Source organism: Thunnus albacares, chromosome 11, assembly GCF_914725855.1.
Source record: "Thunnus albacares chromosome 11, fThuAlb1.1, whole genome shotgun sequence".
NCBI classification, from domain to species: domain Eukaryota; kingdom Metazoa; phylum Chordata; class Actinopteri; order Scombriformes; family Scombridae; genus Thunnus; species Thunnus albacares.
The window spans coordinates 7345805-7367671 of NC_058116.1; the positions used below are offsets into that span (position 1 = coordinate 7345805).

Genomic DNA, 21867 nt, shown 5'->3' on the forward strand with positions numbered 1-21867 from the left:
CAATAGACTGAAAAATACATGCAGAAATTCAATAGTTTTCTGTTCATTGTAAAGAAAAAGAAAAACAAACTCCCTGTGCAGCAGAACACCAGACATGACAGACAAGTCTTAAATGAAGCTAAATCCTTCGTTACATCACATAACAGACAAGTCTTACATGAAGCTAAATCCTTCATTACATCCTGTGGGAGTCAACTACAACACTTAGTGTAGTAGTAATATGTTACTGTGACATTGAGCTTTAATACTGTGATTACACCAGTGCTTTTCCTGCTATTTCAAGTCAAAACCTCTGCTATAAGTGGTCACCAGATTATACAATCTAAACATGTCCCTCTCTGATCTTAACATTTTATTCCCATTTTTAACGTTTTTAACAGATTTTTATTGTAGAATATAGTTTAATGTTCTTATTTACAGTGTTATTTTAAGTATATTTGTGTCTTCTGTAATCAGAGTTGGTTGATCAGGATGGGAGCACTTTATAATTCTTTTTCTTTTGATGAATATATTGAACCTTGGAATCTATGCAATTTGTCGTTTGTTTCTGCAAGTTTTGCCATTTAACTATCAGTTCATGTCTCTATATTTCTGAGGCCACATCCCAAACTACTCTCATTATCTTCCTGTTGTCTTTCCATCTCTCCACCACCACCAGCATCCAGGACCTTATTTAAGGCCTGCTCACTATTTTTAACTCTCAATAAATCCAAAATGTTGACACTACATGACGTGATGACTGACCACATGGTCGTACTGCAGCATGAACTGAATGAACTACTGCGCTCAGAAAATATCCTTACACGTAAGTAAGCCTGAACTCTCCTTTGCCCTAAATAAATAAACTGTATTCTCATGTCAGTCTGGTTAAACGATTTGTTTTATATATGCTCCCAGAAGAAGCACATTAGTGTCATTTATGTTTGCCAAATCAGTGCTTGATGCATTCTATGTGGTTAAGATTTCCTCTCGGGTTTTAAATAAATCTGGTGAAAGTAAATGCAAATAAACTTAGCAAACATAATAAAGCTGTATGGGCAAACTAAACCCCTTCCCTCTCAGGGAACATTTAGTTCACACCAAAATAGGACAAAGTAAAGCTGATCCCTTTCGCACGTCAAGCCTTAGTGTGGAAATATGCTTCTAATATGCTTTTGTTCGGTGGGTTTGGAGTTGTTGCAACTGACGCCCATCACAGAAGAACACACCGTGATGAGGATCCTCCTGCAGCTCAACACTGTTGACCTAACCCTGAGAGCTCCCAAAGCTCCCCAGACATTATTCATATCACTCTCCTCTCCTTATTTGGCCAAACAAACCACGAGACTTTAATTTGCTGCGCATCGTGTAGCACGGCAAGTTCAGACAAATGTGCACACAAGCCATAGAAAACACACACATTCATATTAGTGCATGTCTCTCTCTCTCTCTGTCACACACACACACACACACCCACACACACACACACACACACACACACACACATACACACACAGAACTGTTCTCACATACATATTCAGATATACTGGATATAAAACCACAAAATGCTGTGTTGATATTTTGATAGATGGCCTTGAAAGTAAGTACACCCAGATGGATTTTTGGAAAATCTCGTCCCTGAAGAAAACACGTTTACCCTAAAGTCTAACCAACGATTATTTTCCTTTTGAGCGGGCTCACATTCAAGGCTGCCAATCTGTAAATATGTCCCAAGGGCAGCTATGGCACATTTACATGGTTCATTTAATCTTTTTCATTTCAGAAGGGCTGCCAGAATGATTTGATTGACTTTCTTTTGGCATTAAAAGGTAGGACCACGGAGGCTAACGTCCTGTCTCAATCACAGATTGGCAGAGTAGATCTGTTCATCTAAAGTACAAAGTTATCAGGCTGAAAAAATGAGGATGTCATTGGTGATGAGCCACCTTGCACGTTCGAGAAGGACTAAGCCAGGCATGAACAAAGGGGGATGTGAACCTGGGATCCTTGGTGTGCTAAATATAGCTTATTAAAAGGAAGATTTTATGTCTCACTGATCCAAAAGTTGATTTCTGCTGCAAAAAGACACTGTTAATTTTAGTTTATTGCGGACTTGATCCTCTTGCACAAGGGATAAGTCAAAAAATGCTTCACAAAATAGAAAAAAAATAGAGAGAAAGCTGCAGATCATCACCAAACTTTGTCAAAGAAATAGTGTTTGTGCTGCAAATAACTTTTTTTATAGAACATTTTTATAAATTCACATGGATCTTCTTAAAATCTTATTTCATCCGTTGTTAAAGTTCAAAATAAACACCCCAGACAGGTCGCAATAACAAACACTTTTTTCTTGCATTTCCCTAGTGCCTAGTTTTTTGTTTTTCTCCATTTCCACCATTTCCTTTATACTATTACAATACAACAGGTAGTTCATTCTAACATGCTTTTATAACATCTCTGGCAGATCAACAACTCTTATATATCACACAGTTAAAAACATGCTTTTTAACTGTTTTATGTTGAACATGTCTGACCATAAAAAAGGTTTTATGTGACCTCATCATTTATGCTGCAAACAGAGAGCTCAGCTGAATGTATAATGATAAATCCGTCATGTCTGAACGGGTATGGAGCGCTGTGGCTGTAATGTACAGTCCCTGTCTCTCAGTCTCTCATCAATCATCAAGATTTATGGTGCTACGGTTGTGTGCTAATCTGTTCAAAGGAGAAACCCCAACACTAATGACTAGTGTGTCAATCATTGTTCCTTTTTTCCATCTATCCTCTTCAGTGTGGTCTCACCACTAATACAGACACTGAGTGGGAAGAAAGACAGGTCAGAGTCTTCTTTTGTCATCAGCTGGCTGAGTAGATTCCACTACAGCTGGTACAACAGACTGATGAGTCATTGCAGGCACACACACACACACACACACACACACACACACCCTGACAAAGAGCAGAAGCAGGGCCACAGTGGTCATTGTGGCGCCAGGTGACAGTCCAGTCTCAGACAGACTACGTGAACATTAAAGTCTGGTTCCTACGGTGCCAAACGTCCAGCCGGGCTGTTAGTCACGTCATCACAAATACAGAAGAGAAGCAAAGTGGAGGTGATAATGACGAGCGAGGAGAGGCGAGAGAAAAAGGAAAATATAATGCATGTGAAGATGACAGAGATGCCAGGAGGAGGAAGAAATGTGTCATTATCATAAAAAATCATATGCATATATAGACTAATCCACTGGCTGATTTCTGTGACACCACCATGACTGCGGAGGCAGAGTCAAGCACATTAGCACTGACAGTGAACACATGGGCGTATGGTTGATCCAGCCAGCCCCCCTCTGATTTATAATTCTATCATTTATGAATGTGGTGAGTTGTTTTTTTACTTCTTATTCATGAAGATTTTTTACATTATAAGGAAAGCAAGCAAAAAGCAAACAAGAAACAAAATACAAAAAAGCAAACAAATTTGAGGTCATGGGATGATCAGTAAATCAAGGCAAATTCGTCTAATTTAAAATAAAATGTTGCACACGAAACATATAATAATTATGAAGGATCTGTCTCATTGGCTAAATAAACACACCATTTGAGTACAGTAGGTCATCTGCTCTTGAAGATGTAGGTATTTAACAATATTGACACTGAAGTCAGCAGTAGGACAGTTTTTCTGAAGCCAGTATTTTGTAATGGCCTTTTTACTTGCTGCCAGCAAGACCTTTAGGAACTAGGTATCATCTTTACTCAGCCTGTCAGGGATATATCCAAGACAGAGGGATGTGAATGTTGGACTGATACTAAAACCAGGGTTTTTGAGATGACTGTTGCTACTTCCTTCCAGAAGGTCTGAATAGAGGGACAAGGCCAGAAAACATGAGCATGATCAACCATGATTTCTCCACCTTCCCTCCAGCAGCATAGCTGAGTGCCAGTTTGTTTAGACTTCTGTTTGGGAGTGATAATAAAGCAGAAGTCTCTCCAGGTCCGGGAGTTGGTGGAGGATGACGGTGTTTCCCAGGCGTTCAGCCACGTGTCTTCTGTTGTTTCAATGTCCAGTTCTTTTTCCCATCATTATTTCACATAGTCTGTAGTGCCCTTATTCAGAGAAGTGATGCTATGGTATAACTCACTTATAAGACATTTATTGCTTCCTGAGTTATAAGCATTAATAAATATATGAATAACAGTTGGTGGCTTTCATGGATTAGAACCTTTTACCTTTTTACAGAAATAATCACAAAGCTGCGAATACCCGTAAAAGTCCAACCCATATGTCTGACATAGATTATCAAAACTCCCATTTTTTTGACAATCTTACATATGGAAGTGATACCAGAATAGACCCATTGGACCTCATTCACTAATATGTGTATTGAAATGTTCTTACTTTGCACATAAATAAGTGTGCATTACTGTCAGATTCATGACACATGTATACCAGCCAATTAAATTCTTACCACCAGAATCATTCTAAATTGACAGGCGTGTGCCCACTCTCGGTGATTATCATACTACCACACCCCGTTTCTCTATATAAGGAAATCTCTGTTGGAGCGGTGCAGCAGTGGAGAGAGCTGTCACTCACTGCAAAGAGGACCGTGATGGCAAAAATGTAGGAAAACTTTAGTGCTACTGAAATGCAAACAATAGTCTCAGAAGTAGAAGCCATAAAAGGTGGATTTGGCTGTAAACATGTCATTGGTACAACCGTTTGGAGCCTGTGTATACAGCCTGCACACGTGTTGCACCACTACCAAGCAGTATGTCCGTAACAAAATAAAAAGTTGGTAAATGTGTAGATCTGATGAACTGCACCAGGTGTGCATTGTGTTTCGTCTCTGTCCACAACAGGCCATGATGTAGTGAAAGCAGAGCGTCCCTCCCTGGACCTCTACTGGACTGTCAGGCTTTGAAGATACTGAACAGGCTGCTGGTTAAACAGCTGCAGGTATCACTCTGATGCCGTCCAATATAGAAATACCGATGTATAAGCTATTGTCATCTAAAAGTGGAAACAGGACAATTTTAATATATTAATAATTTCATTACATTTATGACGATGGTTTATGGATAACAAAGTCTTAACTATTAATTTTATAATTAGCAAATATAATAATAGTGTGTTACTGGCAATTTCACACTTTTAAATGTTGTAGCTATATTTAAGCCTAATAATTGTGATTCTAATATACTGTTTACATTAAATAAATATTGACTATATCTTTTTTTTAAGACTGTGGGATGTTTATGATTTGTGTGTATGCATGATCTAAGGCAGCTCTAAATTTGGTCGACGAGTAAGAACAAATTCAGGTAAGAATATATTGATGAATCCTGGATTTGTGCTTAAAACTTTTGTACGCATGGTTTAAGGAGAATTTTCAACCTTGGTCACTTTTTATCCCAAATGAATCGTGAAATATGCTTATTCCATTCTCTAAATTGTTTATGAGGGATTTCTACTGGAAGTGATAAGAAAAGATAAAATAATCTGGGAAGAATGTACATTTTAACTGATCTGATTCTGCTGTCAAAGTCGAGAGGGAGCAAGCCACTGACCCATACGTTTCCAGCATTTACAGGCCTGAACCTGGGTGTATGACTGTGACCAGTACATCATCTGTGTATAAACTTACTTTATCCTCCTACAGCTATACTCTTTAATTCTGTCTCCTGTTGTATTGCTTGGGCCAGAGGTTCAATGAATAAACTGAAGAAACTGGGGCTAGCAGGGCAGCCCCACCTGCAGCCGCATTGCAGAGTTATGGAGTTAGAAAGGCTACCATTAACCTTTATTCTTGCAGTAAGAGAAGAGTAAAGTGTCTGGATACAATGTATTAAATCTTCACTACAGCAGAATCTGTTCATTACGAGATAAAGAAATTCCAACCCAACTGAGTCAAAAGCTATTTCAGCATCCAAACTGAGAACAACAGAGCTAACTTTTTCCTTATTAATCTGCTCAATAATCCGTGAGGCTTTCCCTATATTGTCTTGAGTTTGTCTGTTTTTATGAATCCTGTTTGGTCATCTGTGTTTAAGACACTGATAGGTCTATATCCTTTTCAGTCCGTCCTGTCCTTTCCTTCCTTGGGGATAACTGATATACAGGCCTTCCTCCAGGAGTTTTGGGGGGGGGGGGGGCTTATTTTAAAATGTAATTAAAACAGGTCTCCAGTAAAGGGAGCAGACATTCTCTCATGGATGTGTACCATTCTGGGGGGAACCCATCAGTACCAGGTGACTTGTTGGTGTTCAGGTCTGAAATAGCTTTACCTATTTCCTCCATTGTTATTGGTGAGAAAAGTTTATCATTAATTTCTTTACCAAATCAGTAATTCAACACTTGTGTGTCTATTAACCTGGTCTGACTGGGAATATAAAGATCTGTAGTGTGTTTCAAATGCTTTTTGTATACCATCCAGGCTGCTCGTAGTCTCTGCTTGATGTTTTCTGAGCCTCCAAACAAGCAATTTCAACTCTGGGGCCTGACTCATAATATCTTTGCTCCATAAGCCTTATGTTTTCCTCAAGTCCCTCACTTAGTATTTTATCTATTTCCTGCTTGACATTTCTAATTTGGTGTATAATAGAGGAGTCTTTATTAACAATGTGAGCTTGTTCTAGATCTCTCAATTTTCCCTGCAGTCTTGACAGTTTTGGGGCTTTTATCTTTTACAACCCAGCCGTGCTGGGCTGGCTATGATCTTTCCCCTGAGAACAAAACAAAAGTGTATCCTGGGTCTGATCCATGAACGGACCACCATGCATCAGTCTTTAAGTACCTTATTTATACTTTTTTCAGTAGGATTCCTTCTTCTTTTCCTATTGGTTGTATCTAATAGAGGGTCAAAAAGCATATTTAAGTCTCCAATCAAATCAAATACCTCTCTAAAACAAGACATATGACTCCCAGGGGGAGCGTAAACATTACTGTAATCATGTCAGCTCTTTTTGATCTTTTTTCCCATTTATCAGAACAAATCTGCCCTCTTCATCGCTTATTTCAGATATGAATTCAAACCGAATTGAATTTGAGATCAATATAGCAACTCCCCTTTTATTACTATATTTATATGATGAGAAAAACATATTCCTAAAGCCCATTTTTGTTAAAGTTTTTTGTGTTCAGCACCAGAGAGATGTGTTTCCTGCCAAAACACTATATTTATCATGTCCTTTTCTTATTTTAGCCATCATTTTGTTTCCTTTGATCAGATTATTTAGCCCATTTAATTCAATGAGAGTATGTTATAATGTTGGTAATGCATTCATTTTACGTGGTTATTTATTCTTAAAACACTAGTGTGAAATTTAAAGCAATAGCATGAACATACAGTACCACTCAAGCCGATCTCTACAGATGTAAAAGTGCTGTGTGAACTCCAGCCAGCATTACTTGTTAGTTTACAATTACTGTATAACTCAACAAACTTGCAATCCATGATTTGTTGCATTGTAATCAGAGGAAATACAGTATTTCATGTAAATTTAGAACACATTAAAATGTAAAATTGAAATTTCAGCGAGTGTATACAGGAAGCAGCATTTTAAACAGAACGTGAGAACTGAATGGAGATGAATTAAAGAGAAATATATAACAACATTGTGTTATGATATAAAAAACGTTTATATGATATCATGAGTGAAGCTATTATTTAGACTGTTTTCTGGCAACTTAATTGATAACGACATGCATCAGCTGTGATTCAGCTCAGCAAGTAACAACGACTGAGTGGTCACACCGTACGTTCTCGTTGTGATCATTTATCAGAGCAGCACGTACTCAGGTCATAAAAAATAAAACGGCGTGGTGACAATGCAAATCACACACACCAGCTGAAACAGATTATTGTGGTTTTGTAAATGGTCTGTTTTTCGCTTTGATTTTAGTCCTGCACAGCTTGGATGTTTTGTGAGTGAAGGAGACACAAATACATATTGCATATACAGTACGTCCAGCACTGCGGAAGGGAGGAGGTTGCAAGATTACCACCACTCACCACTTATAAGTCCATAAACAGTGTTTGGTCTTCTGTTATAAAAAACTTTAAGAGCTGTCAATCAATAAGCCAATCAAATCAACGCACATCAGTCCAACTGTTCCTGGTTGGCTGGCTGACAAAATTGCCTTACACCAAAAGACCCCCAAAACATAAGACAAAAAAGACAAAAAACTATGGTAAGCAAGGTTTCACTTACTTCTGTAAATATACTCACACCACTTTCCTCTAATGTCTCACACTGGATCTAACAAAAATGTAGCAATGGGTCATTTAAAAGAGCTTAGATGGTGAATATATTGGAGACAAGGAGACCGTCTAAAGTCCAGGCGGCAGTATAAAAAAGTCTACACCAACTGCTATGATCACAGCCTGCAGCTTAGAGCTGATACATGTATGCTGACGTCAGTTGCCAAAGTATGAATCTGAGGGTGTGTCCACCATAGCCTATATCTAAAAGGCTAAAAGGAAATGACTAAACATTTCGATGATTGATATTACACTGAATCAGAGGAACTTAACGAGCATCTGATAACGTCACAGCATGTGTTTGTGTGAGCGCAGAAAGTAGTTGTGTCAGAGTCTGAGCATGAGACAGAGACAGAACAACAGGATAAAAGCAGATGAATCACACTGGAGGAGGGAACCGTGGCGCAGACACACCTGCTCAGGATTGTATTTGGAAAGGACTCCTTCACCGTGAAACTCCTCCAGCACATCCTTTAGCTTCTTTGTAGAGTCTGAGGAGGAAAGAGAGAAAAACAGAATTTTCTTATTGCATTTACCGCAATGTATTTGCTTTGATACACTTGGCTCACTTATGAAAACCTTGCAACATACTCAGCAGAGCATTTTTAAGTGAAGGGGCCCCATCAGACTCTATGTACACCTGGTGTATTTTTTTAAGTGGTTTTCTTAGTCTCATCTCTCAGTTGAAACGTTCCTTCGCACACAATCCTTCCTCAAAAGTGAGCGAGCATGGTGCATTTTATTAGCAAATGGCCTAATAAATACTCATCTGTTCTACGAAGGACTACATCAGTTGAGCTGAGCCTGTGAGTCACCCTGTTAATTAAAAGGAAAAGGGGAACATGGTGTCTTTCTCACTTTTAGATGCTAATCCCATATCCATATGCACGCATAGACCTCTCCACACACACACACACACACACACACATCACAAAGCCTCGGTGCAGAGCACTAACTGTAATGACCTCCTCCCACGATCACCTGTCAAACAAATTACAGGGGACAAATGTACACAAGTGCATGGGCAGATCACCACACCGACACCATTATACACACACACACTTATGCACACACACGCTCAAGACCAATCATGTTAGCTCTTATAATCAACTACGGATGACACCTCACTTCATTATTTTTAGTGCTCAGCAGCTTTGCAGGCTGTAATGCTTTCCTAGTCCTGCCGTGCATTAGATGTTCACACAATGACACAGGGAGACAGAGAGAGAGAGAATTTAGGATCTTAGGTAAGATGAGAGAAATATGATTAGAGAGCATCCGGTGTGCAAAAAAGTGCAGTCTACTCTCCTGCATTAACTGTATGCACAATGTGATTAGTGAGGTGCATCCATCAAATGCACACAAGTGACCAGCATTTGCAACTTAATGTACTCAGACAGTATAAGAACATGCAAAGAGGTTTTCAATTGTTTATAGGGCAAATAATGATTATTTTCACTGTCAGTGCAGATTACTATATTAATTAATGTAATAAATTAAATATTGCAAAGTGTCCATCATACAACACACCGACTAACAGTCCTCCCAAAGATATTTCATTATTTTTTATAAAACACAATATCTCATACTTGGGAATGTTGAACCAGAAAATATTTACTACAAATTGATTAATCAACTAATTATTTCAGCTCTAACTGATTATATTAGGGCTGCAAAAAGTGATTATTTTCTTTATTGATTAATCTGCTCATTATTTTCTCAATTCATTTATTTGTTTTGTCAGCAAAATGTAAGAAAAAAGTGAAAATTCCAAGAGCCAAGGCAACATCTTGAAATTGTTTGTTTTGTCAGACCAACAGTCCATAAAGCCATTCAGTTTATGATCACAGAACACAAAGAAAAGCAGCAAATCCTGACATGTGAGGGCCTAAAACCAGCAGCATATTTGCATGAAAAATTACTCAAACAATTACACAATTACCAAAATGGCTACAATCTATGAATCGACTGATCTATTTGATTATATGGCTTTATAACAGTATTACTCCCTCACATAGCCGTATCTCTAGACGAAACACTGCCAGTGTCCTTCATTGAGTCCTTGATTGATTGGCTAGTGATACACAAGCCTTCCTGTCTCTCCTCCTCTTACCATCAGTAAAAATGAGACCTTCCCATCCTGCAGGGGCCTTTCCAGTGTGCACATTTGTCATGTTTTGATTACAGTCCTTCTCGAGTGCTACCTGGCTCATAAACCAAAAATCAGAGTCGACCACAGTGTCAGCAACACGAATGTGCATTGAATGAGCATTAGCCTAGATTATTTTTCTGTCCTGTGCAGGGTCTCGTCCTGGGCTGCTTTCACAAGTTGATTTAATTTACAAAGCCACATTCTTTACTAAAAAACACATAAATGATGGGTCAATTCTAAAATAACTTTTAAGAGTGAGCTAAATGTATAATACTGTGACATGATAAAGAACAAGAAAGCTACTTCCGCTGTTCAAAAGCAAGGGAAACTTATTTAATGACACACCTGGTGGCTAGACTTCAGCTGCCCAGTGAGTGGTGGTGGGGGTGAAGTTAGGTCTGCCTGTTGTTTTGTGTGGTTTAAAATACCAGGATTCTTTTTTTATATATCTGGTTTCACTAGTTAATGAACCCCTAAAAATATAACACAATAAATTTAGCTTGTGTGACTCCAACAAGGGGGGTAACCAACTTGAAAAGCAGTTGACTGAGAACACTGCATGAATGCATTTAACCTCAGTATTTGCGGTTAGTCAAGGTCACAGACGTTATGGAAAAAATTTACCTGTTATTCAGCAGCTGGTTGCCTTCTCCTCTATATATGGAGTACTACTGTAAATTCACAGATTGGGCCTTAGTAGATAGAAGATGTACGTAAATATTCTAGGAGTATACAGGATTAGCTAGTTGCACTGTGTGAAATTTGGGGTAAAAAGCATTGGGTTTCTTTTAAGTCAGGGATGCACGATATTATCGGCATGTCATCGGTATCGGCCGATAAAAGCTTTAAAATGAAATATCAGCATCGGCCATTTCTGCCGATTATGAGAGGCCGATTTGTTGCCCTCTCCTCCGCCCCCTGACTGTGCTTCCCTTCACGGACTGTTTCACCCTGACGAACCCGGTGCTTCCTCCACAGGCTCCACTTCACTCATGCTGCCCGTCAGACCCGCTGCTTCTTCCCACTTTAACCTGAATAACAAACCATGGCTCGGTGCCCCGGGAAGAGGCAGCGGGTCTGACGGGCAGCATGAGTGAAGTGTGGACAGTATGGTAAAATCTCTTATGGTATATCTTTATATCTCATATGCTGTATATTGTCTCTTAGACAGGAGTGCTGGTGCTGTCTTTGTCGACCTACTGTAGGAATAAATCTTACTTAAGAATTCCAACCAGTAGGAGATGCTGCACCCTTCAACAATTGAAATCAGAAGCCCTGACCCACCACAGCATCTGTCCATCTATAACTACTTTAAAACTGGAGTGCGGGACGTTGTCCTCCCTTCTGGCAGTGAGAGTAATTACAAAAATACCATCGACATGTGCTTACGTCATAGGCTCTGCCGTAGCCTACTCAATCACTACTGTTGCAGCTGTAAAACGGTGTATAAATTGTTTCGAGCGTCTCACAACCCCCACAAAATGATTCATTTCAATCAGAATAGTAGTCAATGCGGCCAATGTGGGATGTCAAACCAAACACCAGATACAAAAACTCTGTATACTGTGATATACAGAGATATTTATCTGGCAGTGATAGTCTTAATCAGTATCATGTGAACTCATTTTTCAAGGCCTTGAATGTAACTGACGTTCATTTATATGTAAAAGTTCCACACTGCAGGTTTAAAACAGTTATGTCAGAGCCATTTAGTAACTTTAAAGTAGCCCACTTGCATTTTATATATTTTTACAGTGTTATCAAAGGTACGCTATTCATCGTAGACATAAAAAATTAAAATATATTTTGTAATATCTTCTTAAAGTGAAATTATATGTTGATAAATACTGTATTTAAAAATGAACTCCTGCAATATCTTTATGGGGTCAGGGCAGTGACAGTTAAATTTTGGCACTGAAATTAAAACCTGAAGTGAAAAAGGAAACATTGGCATTGAAGCACTTGTATTGGAAGAAGTTATATTGGCACTAAAAAAAGTTCCACTGAAAAATAAAACAAGGACATTAAAAAAATTGCAATTATACAATCTTATTTTATTTTGATATTTTATGCATTATGATGTGTTTTTCAATGTCGATCTTCAGATTTTTTCTTCATTTCTGTCTTTTTTCAGTGACAACTTTTTTTTACACTCTCAGTTTTTTTTTCAGTGTCAACTTTCTGCTGAGACTGCATTACCCAGTATGCCTTGCAGTCTGATGATCCCCAAGGGCAACGGCAGAGATTTTAAACCAGGCTATAAACTGTAATTTTGTCATTTTCGCTCTAGGACTGTTAATATGTCACATTATTAAGTTTTAATATTTTAAAGTCTTTTGAGAAAGTATCTATATAAATTCCCTAAATGTGGCCATTTTATCCAAATAACGCTTATTCCTAAATCTGCTGCAACATTTTTGGAGATATGAGGAGCCGCTGGTCGGGTGAGAACAGCCAGCACTCTCACAGCAGCAGCCCGAGTCCTGTGTCGTCATGGTGGGGAGAACATGATCTGATGAACTGATCTGTGCAGCTCTTTGGTGATTTACTGCTGGCTCTGATGTTTTTCTTTTGTAAGATAAATGTTGGTCTCACAGATGAAATGTAACAATTGAAGCTGCCACATTAGTTTGTCTAAATATAAAGTGAAGCTTCATGTTTTTATTGGACTGAACAACAGTGCTGCCTCTGGGGCTCTATTTGTACTACAGATCTCACCACATTTCAATAAATGTAAATATATTAAAATGAACAGATCAGTCTATATTAAATTTCGTTTCATTACATTAAGCAACATAATAGTGGGGTTTTTTTATAGCTGCAATTCAGACTGAATAACATAATTTACTGCATCTCTCTGTCAATGAGTTTATTTTTTGTGAGAAAAAAAGTGTTAGAGCTTTGAGTTGAGATTATTTTGTTACAGTACAGTCAGGTAGGTGAGTTGAGGACTTGGCAAGTTCGACTCAGGAGTACAAACTTCTGAGGATGGGAGGAGATAGCTCAATAAAATAAAATGATATTTAATATAGACTCATCTGTTCATTTTAATACATTTATATTATTGAAATATGGTGATAGCTGTACATATAGAGCCCCAGAGGCAGTGCTGTTGTTCTGTACGGTAAAAACATGAAGCTTCACTTTACATTCATAGAAACTAATGTGGCATAGTTAGATTTCATCTGTGAGACCAAAATTTATCTTCCAAAAGGAATTCTATCATATATAAAAATGCTGCAGAGTCATTAGAGCAGCAGTAAATCACCAAAGAGCTGCACAGATCAGTTCATCAGATCATGTTACCCCCAGGATGACGACGCAGGAGTTGGGCTGCTGCTATGAGATGACCAGCTGGTCTCACCCAGCCAGCGGCTCCGAAACGTCACAGCAGATTTACAAACAGCCGTTAAACTGACCACATATTGGGAATCTACATGGTTACTTTTTCACCTGAAAAAATATTAAAACTTAATAAAGTGACATATTAAGAGTCCCAGAGCAAAAATTACTACAGTGTGGCTCAAAATCTCCACCATAGATGAGAGCAGGACATTCCAGTACGTTGCCCTTGCATCATGCCCCAGCCCCTTTTTGGATGAAAACAGTCCCTCTAATTTGACTTGCGGTCTTTGCCAATTTAATAGCATAAAATAAGAAAATTATTGCGTATTGCTTTTTAGCTATTAGAAGCCCAAATCCTATGGCCAGTCAGGCAAACAATTATGTTATGTTGTTGCTGATCAACAATCGGAGTTGTTATATAGAAAAAATTAAAGAAATATGGGTGGATGAGTGTCATTGCTAACTACTAAGCTAAAGTAACCAGCAGATCTAAATAACCTGTCAAACTGTGGGATTAGCAAGACAGTCGCTAATAGAAGCCCTTGGCTCGGGTATCGTCGGACCACGGGGCATACTGGGTATGTATTTAACTGTCACTGCTCTAGCCTCATATATCTCATATATAATCTTTATTATGATGGTGTATGTTGTCCTGCACTACTGCCCCGGGTGTAACATACACACAGATCCAAAAACAAATTGATACAGTGTGTTCCCAAATCAGTTTTTCTTTCTTCTTAGTGCAACTAAGTCTAATTTCTGCTGTTCAGTCTGAGAACAGAATATCTTGACCATCCTCCACATCAGCACTGCAGATCTCTGTTACTGGCACCAAAGAACTGGCAATCAAATCAAGGGGCACACTTATATAAGGATTTCACAACAGCCAGTGAGGTAGGAAAAGACGAAGAGAAAGCGATTTATCTTATTGTCTTTTGAATTTTAGGAACTGATAGAGTTGACAGGTTAACCACAAAAGAATTGCGAAGAGAGGGAAAAGAGAGTTTTATAGCAATAAATAGAAGCAGCATCCCTTCACAAGCTATTAGAAATCATGTCTGAAGATAGCATTTTTCCTCATACATAAAATTAAGCCACATACATGCATACATACATGTGTGTGCCCATGCATATACACACACACACACACACACACAAGTTTAAGTCCACAAAGTCAAGATGAACCATCTACTCTATCAGAACTTGGAGATTCAAACCTTTCAGTCAGTGATTCTATCACATTTAGCTGTTGTGGTTTCACTTCATACGAGTCTATAAAAGAATGATTCATGCATGATTGTGTAATTCCTCAACAGAATGGCTTGTGTTAGAGAGTATTAGATGGACAGAATCCAGGAGCAGGTGGATAGATGCTCTTTTGACTAACAAATGTGGTTGTTTGCCTCGAGGTCATCCTGCTTTCAGGCTTTATGTTAAAAAAAAAGGAAAAGTCACGTCACACCAATCATCCAGGCTCAAGTCCTTGTTTGTTTGTCTAGTGTTTGCTTTTGTAACTAAACCTCCAATCAGTTTTTTAAAAGTGTTTTTAAAAAAGCCATTATCAGATAAATAACAAAGAAAATGGGAAATTATCACTAATACTGTGGAACAAATAGATTATTTTTACACACAAAGAGCTGAAAACTTAACATAGCAAGTAAAAGAAAACGGTAAGTAAAATAATTTGTAACTGACTGATTTTAGGTCATCGAAAATACTTTTTAAAGATTTTTTTAAAATTGGACTCAATATATTTATATATATTTATGTATTCATATACAAATTCAGTTAGCTTGTTAGGGATATTTGTGGCTACTTTAAACCCATTTGATGCTCTTTTGACATGAGTTGTGTGAAACCTTTGACACACTACAGCATCAATACCACATGATTTGTTTGTTTTTTTTGCAAATAAAGCTTTTGAACAGATGCACACGTACACAGAGGCACACAGAAACACATCATCCATATCTTCCATACATACAAAAGAACAAAAAACAAATCTAGATTCAGGCACGTGGGTACTCACACTCGCTGTACTGCTGCAGCTGGGTAAACTCAGCTGGGCTCAAACATACCCAGCTCCCGTCTCCCATACTGCCTGAGGCCAGGGGCGAGGCTGTGTGTCTGAGAATGAGTCGGTCCACAAGTGCCACTAGGGGGACTGATGGTTATCCTTGGGTCAAGTTGTGTAACAAGACTGAGGCAAGAGGTTTTGGGACATCATCTCTGCCCCTCTACAAAAAGCACCTTACGAGCATGTGGGAGGTGAAAGAATGAAATAAGTGAAGCCACACGAGTAGAGGTTGAGGCTGGAAACTGGGGAGATGATAAATGTTGAGTTCAGAGGGGTTTAGCTGAAAGGTGTAGTTGAACTGAGGCTGGAGGTCGCTGCTTCCACGTCCTGAATATTGCTGAGGGGCTCCAGGTATTGAATTTGTCATATATATATTATGTATATGTATTTGTATTTTGTCATAAATGACAAAATACAAAAACAAAAGGATACAAAAATAAATAGATTTTAGTCTACTATGATATGGTTGAATGTGGTTCAGCTCCCAGCCGGCCTGTGGCAGTGAAGATAATGTCAAGTCTGATTTATGTCCACAAAGGCGACTGTCTGTCACAGTAACTAACTACTCCTCATGACTCGGAGATGGCACACGGCGTCTCAGCAGGTCTGCAGCAGAAAATACCCTCTCTGACCTGTAGAGAGAGAGAGAGAGAGAGAGAGAGAGAGAGAGAGAGAGAGAGAGAGAGAGAGAGAGAGAGAGAGAGAGGCAAACACAAGAATAAGGTAGAGGAGGGAAGAGAAAAACATAAATTGAGGTGATCATCAGCATTGTCTGGCCTGTTTATAAAATATAAAATGTATGAATAGCTGTATAGTCGAAAAGGAAAAATCAGTAAAGTCTCAAAGTCATTTAATAGACTGACAGGGTAGGGAGGGGAGGTTTACGGAGGAAGAGGAAGGAGGGAGAGCGGCTACAAGGATGACAGCAAAGTACGAACAAAAGGAGATTTATAGCAGAAAGTGAGGTGAAGAGTGTTGAAGCATCTGAACACTGAGGATCAGGGAAAACGGCTAACTGAGGGAAATGCTGGTTCTTCCTCTTTTTTCTTTCTCAGATAGCATACTAAAGTGGGCCACTTGAAGCAAAGATGCGGCACTGCTGGCCTTCTTCTGGCCCAGACAAAATGGATGTGAGCCTGAAACGGCCCTCATGTAAAATAGCAAATATGGCCCAAATATCCCAAATCAAATGCCTTTTTTGGTAAAGATACAGTGTTCTCAGGTATGTGTACTCTGGATGTGGACCAGTTCTGGTTTATCTGGTTTGTTCTTGGTTGATATATGGCTTGCTTGTGGCCCAGATCTGGGAAATAGGAGTGGACCGCCCAAGTGTCATCATTCCACACGCTATGTGGGCCGGACGAAAGTGCTGCAAGTGTCGGGTGTGGCCCGGATCTGGCCTGCGGCAATTTTGCTATCTGGGTTATGTCTAAACACATTTCACTCCTACAGCTGATAGAGACTTGAAACTGAAACTACACATAAAACTGGAATGAACAACACAGAGGGCATCCTCACCAAAACAACATCTTAATTCAGGGAACATGTGCTTTTTGTCCAGAACATCTCACTTCTCAGGTAAAGGATATTTTCCACTATCATTTTTCCACTGAAGCTGCTCCTCAGTGGTAAAAATCTACACTTTATTATAAGAAATATCAGTTATTCTTGTAGAACAGGTGAAGCAGCTGAGATGTCTAAGAATTCTGTCCAACAAGTCCTCATGACAAAACAGTTCATTTATCATTGTACTAAATGTTATTGGTCTACTGTGTCAGGTTGAGCAAGACTGCAGGCAAACTTGAGTGCACAGATCAGGAATGTTGAGAAAAGACAAATGAGAAAATCTGAGTTTAGAGGTTATTATTGTGCCCTTATGTGGATAATATCAAACACACAATAGAGTTTTGTTTGCTCAAATTCAATTATTCTTAATAATCATATTTTTTTGACAAAATAAATGTGCTTGCAAAAAAGAAAACTTTTTCTGTGCTCAAAATGTCCCATTTGACCCACCGCCCATTTTGCCCTCAAAAATGAGACACACATATAATACCATTAATTTCATGGCAGTAGATATTTTCCGCAGCAGATATTTAGGCATGTCTGGCACAGGTGTAACTAATCACATTATTATCAATTGCTGGACTTGAGTTTGCTGCAGTATGTCAGTTCCAGAGCCCTGGTTATGGTATGCCGGTTCACTGGGATGGCTTACTGAGACATTTAAGTGAAACAGAGCTATCACTGATGTTGTAAGTTGCACCTGTGCTTTTCTGATAAATGTTATGCTTCATAAAGACACTTTATACATTCAATCAGCCGCTGACTGATTGACTGCCAACAGGCTTTGATGGAAAGGTATAAAAATAAAATTGGGTCATATAGTGTGTTGCCTCCAGTAAGAATTCATACTCGCACATTTTGTGTAAATTGGAGATGAGAAGACTTTTGACTGATGCCCAAGTACACATAGTTCCAAGAGAAGAGATGAAAGCATGGGTGACTAAGTCAAATTCACCAAGGGAATAACAAAAATGTATTTTTAGAAATGGTCCTCCACTGAAAGAAGTGAGGTTGAATAACGTTTTTTTACTCTTCAAAGCATAAATCAACATAAAATATTACGATTCTGAGCTACTGCTTTACATATGAGCCACTTCACTGGAGCGAGGTGGGATAACATGAACTATTTGGATTTATTACACTTTTGGGTATAATGTTTGGGTCTATGGATCATTGGCAATAGATAACAGGTATGTTTGATTAATAATATGTCAAGTGACTGTGGTTTTTCGAGGTAATATGATGTTTGCTTCTAAGGAGAAATTACTACGTTGATATTAAATTAATTGTAATATTGAAATTAAATATAATATAATTCTGTATAACACTCAGCTTTTAAAGAATAATTTGGTGTTTATTTTTCTTATTGTAAACAAATCCAATGAAAAGACCAACAACCAACAATGTTTTGGGCTGTCTCTGAATACTCTCTGACTTCCCTGTCCTGTTTGTTGCTGTTCTGCCAACATCAGCTGGTTTCAACTGAACATTATGTTGCCAGTTGAAAACCCTGCTGTCACAGTTCTGCAGCAGTTTAACTTGACATTGTTACATCCACTGTTTTGTCAGATCTATGACAAAAAAATATTCTCTAAATCTCCTTATTGGACCATTATCTGTACATGCTCCATTTGTTATTTTGTGACTGTAAATGTGTTATCTATGTTATTTCTAACCAAGATGTGAGGCTATTTGTTTTGAGTACAACGGTTGGGGTGTCTGTTTAACATTTTTTTTTTAATGTATTGGTAAAAATCAGTTATTAAAATAAAGGTCTTTGGAAAAATATCAGAAATATCAGGCTCAGTGTGACCTATGATAGAACGTCACATTATTGTTTTATGAAAGATTGGATTTGCTGTATCAAAATAAGGACTGCAGGCACCAAGTGCATGGCAGAGTGGTATATAATCAAAACAATTTAACACTAGGGGGCACAATCATGAAATCAAAGAATTTAAAATATAAATTTCTCCCTTTTGGTTTCAGATTTTTTCTCAGAGAACGCATGACAATTTATTTACAGAGCAGATTTGTAGCAGACAAGAAAAAGGCAATTTAATTTCAGTTGGACTTTAAATGACTGTTGCGCTAACTGTTATGTATCTTACTTTTTTACTTTTATTCTATGTATATCTTTACTTTAAGTGCTGTCTTGCACTTCCATGGAAGTAGCTGTTACTCCCTAATTCTTTCACTTGTAATGTTCCTGATATTAAGGGACAATAAAACTAATTTGACAGTGAGGCTTATGAATCCAGTTTTCTTGTTACTACATGTATTCGATATTTTGTGTGTAAATAAAATTAATATTTGTGTGTAAATGTATTTTACAATACATTTGTTTTATTTTTTGTTTATTGGAGTCAGTTCTGTTTAGTTTGACTTCATTTTCTTCAGTTTTATTTTTTTAAATGTGACATTATGACATCATCTAGCGACATCTACTGACTTTCCAATGAAAATAGTTGCCAACACTGGTTGGAGGGTATACGCCAAATAATAGAGGAAAAAGAGAGGAGAGTGGCTTGCCGCTGATAGTGAAGAACTTGTTGAGACTGTGATGGACAATGAATGATAACTCTCATCCCTGAAACACTTTGGTTTAGTTTCTGTCATAGCCTTTAGCCATAAGGGTTAGTGGTGATTAATTCCCCTATGGGCCTGACAACAATAGTAGTATGTGCCATGACAGTTGACAATAAGAACTAGAAATACCACTTTGCGGTTGTATGCCTCCACCAACCAGTCAAGTTGCAGTTTGCGTCCATGTCTGTCCAGACTCATATAATATTTGTAGTGAAAACTTTGGTGGAATTTAATAAAATCACCACAGTTTCAAGGTGGACACCCAAGATTAGTGTAAGCAATTCAGTATCCGACCAAATGATAAATGGTCACAATCTCCCCCTCTGTTCCTGTATGGTGTTGAATAATGGCCAGAAAAGTGTTTTTGTAGAACATTATGATGTCACAGTGAAGTTGACCTTTGACCTTTTGGATAAAAAATGTCATCACTTCATCATTTTATCCTATTGTGTTAAAGTTTGTCACAATTAGCATATGAATTCTTGAGTTATGGCCAAAAACGTGTTTTGTGAGGTCACAGTGTCCTTGATCTTTGACCTTTGACCACCAAATTCTAATCAGTTCATCCTTGAGTCTGAGTGGACATTTGTGTCAGATGTAATGAAATTCCCTACAGACGTTCCTGAGATATCCTGTTCATGAGAATGGGACTGACGTGAGGTCACAGTGACCTTTGACCTTTGACCACCAAAATCCAATCAATTCATCCTTGAGTCCAAGTGGACATTTGTGCCAAATTTGAAGAAAATTCCTCCTGAGATATCACATTCACAAGAATGGGATGGAGGGATGGACAACCCGAAAACATAATGCCTCCGGCCACAGATATCGCTGGTGCAGAGGCATAAAAATACAGAATATCTCCACCTTTTCATCAGCCACTTATAAAAGTGAAGCTGTGTTCTTACTTTACCACTTAATATGCCTCCAGTTCCCTCTGTCAGCTGCTTTCTTCACTCCTGGACTACATGGAAGACAGCCCATGGCATACTCACAGGCTGCACATATTTAGTAATGTTACTAACACAGGGAAAGGAACAAAGGGAATATCTATATGTATTTACTGTGAGAGCGTGACAGAGAAACAGAGAGAGAAGCACGTGCCAATCAAGCGTACGGGGCCTCCCCTCTGTGCAGAGAGGGATTCTGTTTTGCTCACAAGGTTGCCCGGCAACTATGACGTCACTGCAGTGCACACAAAGAGAGGCACCATGACAGAGATAGACAGGGGGAGATACAGGAAGAGAGAGATCACCACAGCTACTATGGATAGATGTAACTACGTGATAAGCATACATTGTGTGCATATTTCCTCACTACGTGTTTGTCTTGAAGATGCTTTTAACACAAACCACATACATGTAGGACTGTATTTTATTGACTGTGCTCCTGATAAACCTTTGCCTGTTAAACCACAGAAAAACAGTTCCATTTCTCAAAGCAATAGTTTAATAATATATTTAATAGGCTTATTCGCTTTCTGGTTGAGAGTTAAATAAGAAGATTGTAGCTGGTTAGCTTATCTTCGCATAAAGACTGGAAACAGGGGGAAACAGCTAGTTTCTGAGCTCCATCTGAAAATAAAATCTGTAACCATAATCTCTAAACACATTACATCTTGTATGTTTAAACTGGACAATATAACTAAGTATGTAAGAACAACATTTCACTAGTATGGGGAGGAGGGGGTTGCAACGAATGAAGTCTCCAGTTAAGTTACCGCCCTCGGCCAAGGAATCGAGACTTCTTCGAATCTGCTGCTTGAGTGCTGTGGTTTTAACAAGCGTCACTGACACACAGAGCCTCTCTGTGTTACGAAAAGAAAAGAGACAGAGGAATAGAAAAGGGTTATTTACACCTCCAAAGCACATTACGTTCATTACAGCACGCATTCATTC

General features: G+C 38.5%; 1 protein-coding gene across 1 annotated transcript in view; it reads right to left on the minus strand.

Annotated features, from left to right (window-relative positions):
• LOC122992315 (diacylglycerol kinase beta) overlaps positions 1-21867 on the minus strand; it is a 108563-nt gene that overhangs the window by 75158 nt on the left and 11538 nt on the right. Inside the window, exons 2-3 of the mRNA XM_044366078.1 lie at positions 15767-16446; positions 8655-8731 (exon numbers count right to left, since the gene is read on the minus strand). Of these exons, the coding sequence (XP_044222013.1) occupies positions 8655-8731; positions 15767-15833 (144 nt within the window). The 5' untranslated portion in view covers positions 15834-16446. The remainder of the gene's footprint in view (positions 1-8654; positions 8732-15766; positions 16447-21867) is intronic.